Raw genomic sequence first — 14,126 nt, 5'->3', positions numbered from 1 at the left:
TTTAAATCGCTCATTCCAATTTTAAACGCTTCTCAGCTTTTATTCATTTTTAGTGCAGAATGCACTATTGTGATGGTTTGGTGGGTTGGCGTTTGCTAAACCCCTAAACCACTAAACCACTAAACCACTAAGCCACTAAACCGCTAACGCGGTGTAAACTTTTTATCACCAATTAATTAATTAATATCAATTAATTAATTATTTCTGTAAAGGGGGGAGGGGATGGAGAGCACCTGACCGTGTGCCCTTGGTAAATCGGGGAGTCCATTACGATACTTACAATTGAAGAACTCAAGGTATATATTTGTTTCAGAAAGCACTATGCTCTCCTTGTGGTACAATTCTTTCTGGAAAAAAATACTTTGTGCTAAACGCATGCGCAGATCAGTCTTCATCACGAACATTGCGTTTTTCTTCTGCAGAAGGATTCGTGTAGACTCCGTGGCCCCAAGTTAAAACCACAAATTAATTGAATTAGACAGTAAGGCGTCATAGCAGATCATGTGAAATAATTCTTGATATGGCAATGCTGTTTTCTTAGAAAAGGTGATCTAGCATCTCATAATTAATTGATAACCTGATAACATCTGTGTTATAATCAATGTCGCCTTCTTTGCAGAAAATAAATCACGTTACCATAGACATCATGTTACATCCGTTTTCGACAAAAACAAAAGTATGTTACATGTTTTTGACAAAAACAAAAGTATCTCGTTTGCTGTTTCAATAACAAACTGAAATTCAAGCTATCGAAAATTAAAATAACAGTGACGTGTTTAGAAATTTTGTATTAAAGCCTAACGTGGTGTGCTTTTCAATGCGGTTGAATTCCTGTAGAATCCGTGGCGTTAATTTAATTAGACTTAAAAGGCATCACAGCGATCTGCGAGAAAAAAACAACAATATCATGTTACATCCGTCACTTCCTTTCCTTTTATTTGTTCTCTATCGGTTGAACTAACCTCCGTTTTATTTTGTAAAACCTCTGCCGCTTTAGTGTTTGAACATGCTTTCGTGACGGTTCCGACATTTCTTGAAAGAAATCTTCACACTACGTGCTTCTCGGCTTCATGCTTGAGTGAGCGTGTGACGTGTTCACAGCGCTTTCGTAAATCGTAATTATGTATGCAAAAACTTGCACCGGGATTTTCGGCGTGAACACCTGATAACCAGGAAACAAATATCCTACAATCCCAGACATAACCTCTTGGGAAGGTTGCACATATACACCGCAATTTCAAAAACTTCGACATGAATGTAGTCTCTAGGTAGCTACACAAGATGTTTGGCCCCCCTCTCCCCCATATCAATGTTGAAGTATTTCTGAACATTATGATAGACAATATGCTGTGATTGAGGTCTGTAGGTAGACTTCAACATTGAATGAGGGGGGAGGGGAGCGAAAACTTGACGACCTTCCCAAGGGTATTGACGGGGATTGTCTGAGTCGGGCATAGAGCATAAAATATTCCATAACCCAAAAACTATGTACGCTATAAAGCTGAAGTTTGGTGTGGTCAAGGGATATAGTATATTCTTTCTTTTGGTCAAGTTGTAAGCTGAAGCAATAAAAACTTCCGATTAGGTGAAAGACGGTTTAAAAACGGTGTTGTTATTGCGTGACATGTTCTGATGTTTATAAACATTTACCTGTATGGAGTGTGTAACTTATTTGGTTAACTCAAAAACCGACGTAAAATACTGAAAATACTGAAACTGTTCTCTTCATGTCTCATTTCTCCGAACTAACATTGAAAGAAATGCATACAGCCAGTAAGGAGAATTAACATAAACATCTTCGGAGTAGAAGGGTGGAATTATTCGTTTTTGGGATTTGGTATGGTTAGTTCAGTTTTATTGCGCTCTTTAAAGAACACTAGAGACAATGTCATAGTTGTTTCTAAGTGACATTATTATTTACCGTATGCGAACGTTGTGAACAGTTTCCGTGACTTCTCGCAGGCGAGGAATAGTAAACTTAATTACACTGTAAACATTTCGTCTCACAGTACTCCACAGTTCTCCATGAGAAAATCGCGCCAAAGAACGCTATTTTAAGATATTTAATGCAACTTTTCTTAAATATAAGTTAGGCAGTGAAACTCCAAGCAAGTGAGACGAAGCTTTTATCTTGAAGTTACGTTTTTGAGTGATTTTGAACAGTACTCCATTGAAAACTCGAGTTTAAAAGATAATGAGAATGATAACATTTCATTACCTTGTTTTGATGGAGTACTGTGTGTTTTCCCCTTCATAAAGCAACATGTACTTCAAGTTTCATGCCAACGAAACATTTCTTTATAAACATTAACCATGTCCGCGTACTTTCCTGTTAAATCAACTCGGAGCGCTGTAATTTCGGAAACATTAATGGAGTACTGTTGTATTTTCCCGGAGTACTGTTGTCTGCGATACACAACTTGTTAACAAGGTGTTGACAGCTGACAATAAGAGATAACATTTATTATTCGACGTTGTCCAAAACTAAGCGAGCAAAGCAGTGTCCACACGGTACCAAGTTTAACTGCTCAGCTGGTGGAATTGGTCGCCAAAACCGTATGAATTTCCATCTCACATTTAACATCTCTTAATTCCAATGTTGTGAACACAACAATAATTTCCAACCGTCAATCAACTCGTCCAACTCCAATGTTATTTAATGAAAAATTAATTATGTTTACTTTGGAGAAAGTGCCTGCTAATACACAACATCGTCTGAAAATTTCATCCATTAAGATGGCATGTAACACTTTCAATTCACTCCGTAAAGACCCCACGATGTACTACAACGCCCAGTCATTTCACATACAATCCCAGACATAACCTCTTGGGAAGGTTGCACATATACACCGCAATTTCAAAAACTTCGACATGAATGTAGTCTCTAGGTAGCTACACAAGATGTTTGGCCCCCCCTCTCCCCCATATCAATGTTGAAGTATTTCTGAACATTATGATAGACAATATGCTGTGATTGAGGTCTGTAGGTAGACTTCAACATTGAATGAGGGGGGAGGGGAGCGAAAACTTGACGACCTTCCCAAGGGTATTGACGGGGATTGTAGCTGTACTGCGTTTTAAAAACCCTTTCGAAAAAGATGTTTTTTTATTAGATTTGTTCTTTAGTTTTGAGAATCGTCTTTCGTGCAGTTTAAACCGTAACTTAATTAAATTAAACAAATGTCATCGATGTCGCCGTAAAACAAACAAAAAACAAGAGTTTCATGTTACGGCATTTTCAAAGGAAAACAAAAGTATTTTGTTAAAAACGAACAAAAGTGTCGTGTTACGTTTGCAAAGATTAACGTAAGGAACACCTAGGAAAGAATACAAGTAGCCTGTGAACAGTTTTTCCGAAAGTAAAGTAAAGCAAATAAACACGAACATATATAAAACATCATACTTTCAATTGTTCCATATTGCATTCTGCACTTACCAAATCATCGAGATTTTCTATTTAACATATTTTGCTTTTCATTTTAACAACTGTATTATAGAACCTTTTGTTGTAAATAGTTTTGCGCTATAGTTTACTTTTAGAACCTTTTTATCCACATGTTACCTTTTTTAAAATATTATGTGAAATAAAGTTGTTGTATTATTATTATTATAAAATAATAATAATAATAATAATAATAATAATAATAACAACAACAACAACAATAATAATTTTTAATAATAATCAAATAATTTTATTTCTCTATTTCTAAAATATTTACAATGGCTAAAAATACATTCTGACTTAAATTTGAGCATACATTACAACAACAACAATAATAATAATAATAATAATAATAATAATAATAATAATAATAATAATAATAATAATAAATAAACATATTTATGCAGGATGACCATTTCAGTTATAAAAACTGCTATCAACATGGGTCCTGCCAATGAAATAATGGTGTCCTGGTAATCAAATAATGGTGTATTTGTTTTTTGTGGCAGGCAAAGGAAGCTAGAGGGAGCTGGAGGAGCAGAACGACAGAAGGGTGATGACACTGGAAAGAATCAACATGATAATAACAATGATCATGATCAGTTTGAGGACAAAGGGAAGGGAAAACAAGATAACATTTCTCATACAGATGGTCAAGAGAGAAATAAAAAGCAGGAAAAAGAGTACTTTGCCAAATCCAGAGAAAAGAAAATGACTATTGTTTTTCATGCTGTACTTGCACCTCATTTCAAATTTGAAAAGAGTCAAGGAGACAGAATCTTCATGAGGTTTGGTGGAGCTGCTTTTGGAGGATTTAATGACAATGTCGTAGAGGTGCACCCAGAAAGGTAAGCCTAGGCCTGTCATGGTAGTGGTTATTTGCCATGTGCATGGTACATGGGGTATTTTTCTTAACATTTCTTTTTTAATGTGTTCCTAAATCTAATAATTGGAAAATAATGTCAAAGAAGAATAAAGAGAAGGAGGTGGTCACTTTATCGGAAGAGTACCTCAATTTTTGTGGTTTCAGCTTCTTACTTTGTAGCATGTTGTAAGTAAGTAAGTAAGTAAGTAAGTAATTCTGAAAGCTGATGCAATGCCGATGGGATGCGAACGCTGCAGTCGATGGTTTATTGACATGTCCGAAGTATTTTTGTGACAAGCATTTAATCATCGATCATATTTCGATGGACCACGGATATATCCGATCTTCCATGGCTTCCCATAAATGCCCAGCAACACTCGGAAAAAGTTTGGCTGCCTTGTGTTCAAAATGTACATGAAAATAATGGCGGATCGCAAGACGAATTCAGAACCTTCCAAGGTCGTGTTTTTTATTCTGAACACGGAAATTCCTTCTTTGGGACTAAAAAATGGAAAAAAACAAAACACCAATTAATTTTGAAGTGGCTCAAATACCAAAGTTCAGAGTACAAAGTACAGAGTGCTAAAACCTTGCTGGCGAAGAATTTATCTTTCCTTTGATGGCCGCAAAAACAAGATGACATGGCTCTTCCAATGTGGTTTGATTGCAGATCATAGACTTCTTGAATGATCATGGACTTTGTACGGCTTCTGAAGACTTTACAAATCAAATTGGTTATGCACAGTGTTGCTTCGATTTTGGAATTAAGCCATCAAGTCAAAATTTGACTTCAAACATTCGCTTGTGTAAGTAATCAATTTCCATCATTTCAGAATCTTAGGCCTTTCAAGTTTTTGATATTTCGTCGGTTTTAAATACATTTCTTCTCTTGATATGAATGAAAATAAATCTGAAACAGAGTTTCTTTTAAGTTTCTTTGATTTTTCCATCTCTTAAACTTAAAAGTTCGACAGTTTAGGCAACATAACAGGATTTGAGACAAAAGTGATAGCTGATAAGCATCTTCTTTACGGCGAGTCTTGTGTTATTTATTTACATGTAAGCCGCTTTTTGTTTTGAACTGAGAATTATTACAGTACATCAGAAAAGGCAGTTGAGCATTTTTATTGATAGTAAATGAAAGGCATTGAAAGTATTGTGAGTCGAGTTCAAGGGGCGATTTTAAGCCTTTTTACCCTGCTTCACGCTGCTCGAACATGCTGCTTTGCTTCGTAAATAATGGACATTGGTAAAAGAGAACAACATTCCTTTAGGCATTTCTGGATTGAGCAGTTTCTTAAGAATTCTTCCCATATAAACGAAATTTTCATTTTAACGTGGTGTATTTCAACAAAAAGACTATTGCAAGTGTATTTTTCTCCAAGCGTTTAGATCATGAGACATCATGACAAGAGTTGCATAATATCTTTGTGGTGCGAATCAAATGACTGCTCTTTCATAGCCCGGTTTGGATGCTCATGGAAGTTCATGCCTTTTGCCTGGCTATTAGATTCTTTAAATTGTCATAGTTTCATAATGCAAGCGTCTTTGCATTGTTGTTGTTGTTGTTGTTGTTGTTGTTGTTGTGTGTTGTTATTATTGTTATTATTATTATTATTTTTAGTCTTACCACGTGTTTAATCTCGTGAAACAGGACATGCTAACCTTTAATTGTGTCAAATAAAGCTGAAACCACATGTACTCCCGCAAGTGCTTTTATTCTGCAGTGTACTGCTGTCCAATTAACATTGCATTCAATTTTTAATTGTTACAAACTTTAGAGAGAGAAAAGTAATACCATTTATTCAAAAAAGAATAAATGTTTCTTTCACCACTCCCTTGGAAAAGGGAAACTCTTATAAAGCCTGGTCCCAGCAGGAGTCTAGTGTTACCAAGGAAAAATGAGACATGGACTGAGTTGATCTGAAGGATGTTTATATATACCTACAAGTAGCATAATTTTGTTATCCTTAATACTCTGTGGACACTACAGATAATTTTAGAGACTTAAGATTGTACCATAAATTCTTTATACTACTTCTAGGTCACAATTTATTTTTAGCGGAGCTCCAAGCGGCCCAAAGGGCCGCAGAGCAGAGCCCCATACCCATAGAAAATTAACAGAACCATGCCTTTGTTTTTTAATGGTCATCATGGCTAGCGGCATGGTTAGCGGGCGCGTGCGCCTAGCGATGACGTCGCCCCAACATGGCAGCCATATGCCATGGTAAGGTTAACGAGAGCTTAAGTTCGGATTTACATAAAGGGCAAAGTAAAAAAACCGGAGAGCTCCGCTTTTAGGCTTGGCTAAATCTATTTAATGTTCTTTAGATGAAACTTTGTACTGTCCAATTTTTGGACCGCCTTGTGAATTGTTTAACTAGTTTTTACTTTAAATAATGATATTTACCGATCACTTTGTTACAAACATTAGGTAGGAGTGGGGTGGGCAACTCCCGTTCTGTGTGCAGTACTGTTATATTGTGATCTTTATTGTTTGGATCCAGGTACTTGGAAAATGATTTTATCCTGATTCAAGCAAATCTCCTGGTACCATGTATCTATGTTTCTCGCAAAGTCCCCTACAAGTATATCGTATTCAAGGCGAAAAGAAAGGATTCAAAAGAAAAAGAGAAGTACTTGTGGGACTATTTAGCTGGCCAGGGAGCTATGAAGAACCGATGTCTTCAAATACCAAAGGACAGATGTCAAACTGGAGGTATTTTGTGTTATTTTTCTATCAGCTGATACTTAATTGGTGTACACACTGCTATTTCTGTGTACACAATGCTTATGAAACAATGCTCACATTCGTATGACATTAATTTTTCAATTTATTTTTTTAGCAGTCTGGCACCAGTATGATGACACTATCTTTAGTCCACCCAGCTGGTTCCAAAGTATTCGCAACAAGATGCCATTTTTGAAGAGCATGGATGCTGTGGATGGAAGGAACATTGCAACTTGGGCCATGCTACCTCGTTGGGAAGGTTTCACAACAGATGAAGCTAGGACAAGTATGACTGCCTGGGAGGCAGTAGAGGTTGTAAGTGACATAGCTTACTGCATGACGCAAACTCAGGTGGAGGAAGATGGGCGCTTTACAGAAAATGTTCCATATCTCTATAACTTCAGCAGGGTAAGTCATCACTTAAACACGGAACGATCCTATATAAGGAGGCTGAACTGTTCAGCCTGCCAATCACAAATCCCAGTGAGACGATTTCATTGGTTGAGAACTGAAATCAACTGGCTTTTGGAGAAGTGTGATCCAAACTTGTCTTGTTTTCTAAACTAAAAATGGAATTAAATCGGCCCAAGAAGTATTTTATCTAGATTCTCTTGTTACAAAATCGCTGTTTTGTTGTGAGGGTTCAAACAATCGTAAACAAGGCTTAGAAATAGTAAAAGATACATGTAGCTATCATGCATTATTCTACAAAATAACAGAATTTCCTACTCGCAAGTACCTGAGCTAAGCGCCAGTAACCGGAGTATTGGATAAATGCATTGCAAGTAAACCAAATTAATAAATGTTGTGGGCTTCCTAAGAAATAAATTCGTTTACTGGAGTCACCCACTTACATATTGCTGACCACATATAAAGTGAAGAGAGCAAATGCAACTTGTAGTTTTAAGGTTAATATTACAAGGAATTATGAGACACATTTATCTGATCACATCTCATTCATCAGCATGGTGATCCAAAGATTCAAATGAGTGAAAATTACGTAATTGATTTTGTTGTTGTGCGCCGAGACTGGGAGGTGTGTACGAGCAAGCCATATATCTCGTTCTTTTATCCTTTCTTGCTTTGACCTCCCTGTTTGCCCAATGTATACTTTGCCGCATTCACACGAAATATTATAAACAACCCTGACTTGTTTGGTTGGTTCTAGAGTATCTTTTGGTTGCACTAAGTGAGACCTGAGAGTTGTGTCTGATTTGAAAATGGTCCATATGCCTTGTCGTAGGTAGTGGCGAAGAACCTCTGATATACCTTTATTGTGAGGTAGAACGGTAGTAGATTTTGTTGGCTGTTGGTCTTGTTGTTCCTGTTTGGACATGTTTGTACTGTTAATTATGAAAAGGTTTAAGTGGCATTGGTAAACCATCACTAGTGTCACTGCCAGTTCCATTCGTCCCACGTATTGCAAATTTTATCAACCATAAAATATTTCAATAATTGAGTGACAGCCATTTATGGAATTTTTTAAGAAGATGACGATTGTAGTAGTTTCTGCATTCCACATCACTTTGGCTAGCTAGTAGAAATGTAAAATGAAGATTACAAAATAAAATTGTCGATTATAAAAAAGGTAGGTTATGTAAATTCTAGCAAAATACCTGGGAAGTCTCTCTAATGACTGCTTGATACAGCCACGACAGTATGCTAACTTGAATACTCAGTTTAATGATGTATCCATATACTCTTCACATGAGTTGACGCGTTTTTTGTTTTTTCACCCTTTCAGGTTTTGAAGGACTTTTTTAAAACGAGGATTGAGAAGAATGCTTTGCCTCAAACAGAAGATGAAAAGAATATAATTCTTCCCTTGGTGTCATCAGTAGCAATTGCTTACATTATTTACACACATAAAGTGTATCTTGAACCTGACCATTTTGCAAAGCTCTTCTTCTCGTTGATTCTGAAGTCAGACCCCAAAGAGCAAACTTGTACCTCATTTGAAAGGCTTCTCAAACACTTTCCTAGTGAGCAGTGGCAGTAAGTACTTCTTCCTTCAATCTAGAATTATATATATGAATGCAACTGTAAGCATTAAAGGCTGCACATTGTTGTTTAGAAAAAAAATCTGAAGGTTTAGGAAAGGAAAAGATGGAACAATTGTTTAATGGGATTGAGACTTAACAAGCAGACTTACTTTCTGAAGTAACTGCTGATTCTATTGAGATTGTGTGAATATCGAGTGGTTATATTATACATGTACAGAAGCTAAGTGTACTCATATCCACTATTGACAAGTTGATTCACACTCTTTTGTACATCTCCATTGATAAATATGTTGTTTCTATTAATATTTGCTATTTAATACATGCACACGTAAAATAGAAACCTTGGTGAAGCCATTCAAGCCATTTGCAGACATGTTGCCAAGGATCACCGTGATCTTCATGACTGGTTGTTTGCTGTACCACTTGTTCACTTCCTGACCCAGGAATCACAGCCTTTTAACAGTTCTGTGCTACTCATGGAAACCCCTAAAGCTAAGGATGACACGTGGTGGGGAGCAAGTGGATTTAACACAAAATCTGTCAGAGAAAGGACTTTTACAGAGCACAGGTATGTATAACACTGACAACATTTATTGTAAATGATAACCGTGCATTTGCACTGTCTGTAAACCAGCTTCAAGACTGAAGGGAACTGCATACATGTATTTCTGGTTGCGAACTCAGACAAAAGAAGTAAAATAGTATATTTGCTGCTAATACTATAGCCATCAGTTGTTATTCTGCCCTACGAGGCATAGAAAAGTGAAACACAGGGATCCCAATTTCTGAAACTACGAAAGGAAAATTGGTTTGAGAAATTAGGATTTTGACTTTGTGAACCAAATCTAAGAGAAATGACTTTTTGTTTGAGTTATTGGAAAGTTCGAGAAATCAAGTTTCTCGGAAATCGGGATTCCACTGTATGTAGATCATGAAAGTAACATACTAAACATTTAATTAATTAAATTAGTCAGGCTATAATAAACTGAATTACCTTTGTTTTGTCATTGTTGCAGCTGTCCTTCAGTGTTGATGAACATGCTGTCTCCTCTGTTTGAACTGGACCCTCTCTTCAGAAGGACATTTCTTCTTGTAGTTCCTTGCCGAGCATTTGGGAAAGTTGCTTCCTCTGGAAGGTTTACACCTGTTGAGATATACACCACCCTCGCCAGAGTTTTATCAGAAAAGCATTTCATACTAGAAGAAGAGGTACATTTGTGTTTTCTATGCCATATCTTAAAGTCGTTTTTCATAACTATTTCAAACCCTTACGGGATGCCTGTATGGCTCTTATTTTGCACCTATCCATTTTTACTGCATGATTTTGCCTGATGGGTATTGCAGCATCTCTTTCAGAGCCAATATAATACTAATCAAGCTGTGGTTTACATTATATGGCAACCAGTAAGGATAACTAATTTGAGTTTCATGTGCAACTGTAAGGGAATTGGAAAACAGTATGTACAAATTTAAATGCATACAATAATTTACGGAAACTTTCATTTTAAGATGTCGCATTTCACAAGGGCATTTAACACGCTGCTTGGGAGTAAAATTGTTGTTTTAAAAGGTTTCCTAACGTTCCGTGCACTCCTTTCTTTTCTGTCAAATTGCTTTTTTCCTGTGTAGATGGATGCTGTTGTCACCAGCTTAAATGTAATGCAGCAGCAGGGCAAGACACAAACCAGTGAAATTGAAGCCAAAGAGTAAGTTGCCCTGATGTTTCCTAATTAATAACTGAGCAGTAAGTATTTATTGGAAAACTTGATGTAGGTTATAAATATAGACCAAACAAATAGTCTATACTATTTATTTTAATTAACGAAAGAGATGAATATGGTAGTGTCTAGACTCCCAAGGAAGCATGGTTTTGTCACAATAGCATGCAGTTAGTGAGAAGTAAAGTGAGCATGGAAACAAATGATTTTAATATCTAAAAATGCAAGTAGTCTTTAGAATGTGGTCAGGAATCTTATAGTTAACTGATTATTCAAGAAACGAACAACTTATGAAGCCGTAATGATGATGGTCGTGGCATATAGGTCTGGCTTTCAGCATTTTGTCAGTCTCTAGCACAGTTTAGCCGCTCTGGTAATAGTTTATTGGTTAAGAACATATATAACACAGTGACTGGTCAGAGCTCAAATCCAGACATCTTGGTCTGGTATCCAACACAGGAACATATGATTGTTACACCTCTCCACAAGAAATTGTGAGTTTGGTTGAACTTTTATTTCTGTGGAATGCTTTTAAACCACCTTATTTCAAAAGTATATATATTTAGTAAGTAACTATCGTATGAAGTTTGTCACAAGTGGAGAAGAAAGAAAATATTGGAATCCCCAGTAGTAGTCGAATCCATGACCCACCTCATCCTAGCCTGGTCGGAAGCTCTAAGCTTAGCAGTGTGCTACATGTACAGGAGGCTTGTGGCAAGCTAAGTCATTAACTTGGGTCATAGGTTGTTTCCCGTATGCTTAAAATGTTGTATATATGCAGTTCGAATTAAAAAAGGTTGAATTTGTAAATGATTATTTTTCTACTGATCCTGTTTTATTCTTACCAATACATTTAGATTTTCATCTGCCGAGGATCAAAATGCTTACACCCAAGAAGCAGTTCTTTGTGTCAGCTCTTGCCTGGATATTCTAAAGGCTATTTCTTCTGATTGCAATTTTAAACTGCTGTGCGACTGCCTGCATAGCATTGGGGCTTGGGTCTCAGTGCTTGCAAAAACAGCTGTGCTTGATCAAGAAGGAAAACGGATAAAGAAGATAGTGGTGGAGAGTTTTGAAATTGTAAAGAAGTCATTGAAGAGAACATTTTTGATATCCAGTAAGATTCCATGCTACACTACAGCTGAAACAGCGAAAGAGCTGGAGGTAACATTATATTTGTATTTGTATTTCTTCTTTTGTTTAGCTGTCGATTTTGAAACTCAGAGACTTCAGCTACATATTAAATAAAGCGAATATTACAATAAGGTACTTACGTTAATGCAAACGAATAAACGCAAGTGCCTCAATTATTATGTTACGTTCCTTCCTCCTTTCCTTCCTCCCTCCCTCTCTCCCTTCCTTCCTTCCTTCCTTCCTTCCTTCCTTCCTTCTGTCCGTCCGTCCGTCTGTCCGTCCGTCCGTCCGTCCGTCCGTCCGTCCATCCTTGCTTGCTTGCTCCCTAATGGCACTTCAACTAGTTGTATGCCTTTCTCAGGGATAACAACCTTCTATATCAACTGCAATCGGCCTTCAGGAAACACCACTCAACGGAGACAGCTCTAATCAACATCATCGACCCTATGCTGTTCAATCTCGATGACAACTGCATTAATGTCACGCACAATAGAAAGGACACCGTTTATGTGGGAGAAAGGTAGGGGAGATAAGTGTTGTCCTGGACCCGAGACCTGCCTGCCATGCGCGAGGCCAGTACTCAGGGCTAGTGTCAGCGAGTGGCATATAAGACCGTGAGATGGGTGTCACGGGGCACAGAGGCAGGGTGGCGTGTACCTATGCCAAGCTCCTGGAGGGATGGTAGCGAGGGGAAGTGGATGTGCCCACCGTTTCTCACCCAAGCTAAGGCAACCCAGGCATCGCTTCAGTGTGGGACTGAAGGGTTGTTGCCAGCAACACTTATCCCCATAATTTTGAAACAGAATCCTCCCACACTGAGGCTGCTAAGAGAGCTGTATAATTAGGGAAGTGAACGGTTACCCCACCCAGGATGGTGCGAAGTAGCATACTGTTAGAAGCCTCAGACAGGATTCCTTGCGTGTAGTTGCCACTCACTGAACTGGTAGATATGCTAACTCTGAACTGGTAGATATGCTAACAAAAAACTATCATTATTAACAAAAATTAAGGTATCGGTTTTAGACTACTGTCCAGGCAGATAGACAGACCAGCATGGTCCAATTTCTGTTTAATAAAGGTGAAAAAACTGCAGTGTTTCGGTGGTAGGCAGCCATAGTAGATGGTACTTGCAGTATAGTAGCTTGAGGGAGGTGAATGTACCTTTCATAGGAGTTGGAGCGCCAGCGGTCAAGAATCTTGACGAGCCACGAAGGTAGGCCGGCAGCAGCTGCTGTCGTGGCTGCCCCAATTCTGAAACTGTGGGTGTTGTAATTTTTGGATTGGAGGCTGCACAAATCAAGTAGAGTGTGTAGGTTAGAGGCCAAGGTACGTCCTGAGAGTGGAACATGGGGCTCTGCAGGGCTGGGGTAGGAGTCAGGTGTTTGTAGAAGGAAATCTCTTGTGGCAGCCACTGCACAGACTTTAGATTGTGAACTGGCGATGGTGATAGTTGAAGATTGCCTGAAAGGGTCTGTCTTGGACTTCTTGATGCAGACTGTGATGTGTTACAGACTGGTGATGTTCGGGAAGAAGGCAATGTCCTCACGGGTGAGGTGCACGTTACATGTGAGTTCACTGCACCTCAAAAAGCCGAAGAAGGCTAAAGAAAAAGCGGCCCAGAGCATAACTGTATCGATATTGAGGGAACGAATGGGGGAGAGGAGTGTGAAAATCCTTTCGAGGATAAAAAGGGTAATGGGCAGATGGTTGCGTCTGGATAGCCCTAGGGTACGTTTGATCCCACGAAGGGTGTTTTGGAGGTGAGGCATGTCGGCAAAGTTGAGGTTGCAGTTGAACTCTACATGTAAATTTTGTATCGCTGCTAGGTAAACTTTAATGGTGTGAAATCTAACGTATTCAGCTAAGTGGGAAACAAAATAAATTAAAGTGACCTCCTTAGCGGGGAGGAGAGGGGTGGCAGGTGTTACGAGACCATATTTCAAACAGAACAGGATAAATTGTTTTTCTCCAGATGCATAAGTTCTTCTAGTGGAAGGTGCCAGGGAGCCCCATAGGTAGGTGGAGACTTTACTGGTTAAATACGAGTCAGATATTCCGGGATGGGGTAGCCAGTAGGCGAGGCTTCTGGTGCCAGCTCCCTGAAACGTTCCATCTGAAAACGAGAAAGGGAGTCAGCAACGCCATTCTGGAGGCCTGCTAGATGAACTGCTGTTAAGGTAAAGGTTCTGGCTGACTTTCAAAAGGCTTTCGATCTGGTTAACCACGACATCCT

General features: G+C 38.3%; 1 protein-coding gene across 3 annotated transcripts in view; it reads left to right on the top strand.

Moving 5' to 3' along the window:
- Positions 1 to 14,126, top strand: part of LOC144664084 (E3 ubiquitin-protein ligase rnf213-alpha-like) — a 163,060-nt gene that overhangs the window by 90,565 nt on the left and 58,369 nt on the right. For 2 of the 3 annotated variants that reach the window (XM_078525228.1, XM_078525215.1), the window contains exons 5-12: positions 3,952 to 4,290; positions 6,815 to 7,026; positions 7,154 to 7,446; positions 8,783 to 9,033; positions 9,379 to 9,609; positions 10,058 to 10,250; positions 10,671 to 10,747; positions 11,617 to 11,923. In XM_078525228.1, the coding sequence (XP_078381354.1) occupies positions 3,952 to 4,290; positions 6,815 to 7,026; positions 7,154 to 7,446; positions 8,783 to 9,033; positions 9,379 to 9,609; positions 10,058 to 10,250; positions 10,671 to 10,747; positions 11,617 to 11,923 (1,903 nt within the window). The remainder of the gene's footprint in view (positions 1 to 3,951; positions 4,291 to 6,814; positions 7,027 to 7,153; positions 7,447 to 8,782; positions 9,034 to 9,378; positions 9,610 to 10,057; positions 10,251 to 10,670; positions 10,748 to 11,616; positions 11,924 to 14,126) is intronic. The other variant, XM_078525223.1, reaches the window with a different exon arrangement.

This window comes from Oculina patagonica, chromosome 1, assembly GCF_052425735.1.
Source record: "Oculina patagonica isolate OP01 chromosome 1, crgOcupat, whole genome shotgun sequence".
Taxonomy (NCBI): Eukaryota; Metazoa; Cnidaria; class Anthozoa; order Scleractinia; family Oculinidae; genus Oculina; species Oculina patagonica.
This window is presented reverse-complemented; position numbering and strand designations above follow the sequence as displayed.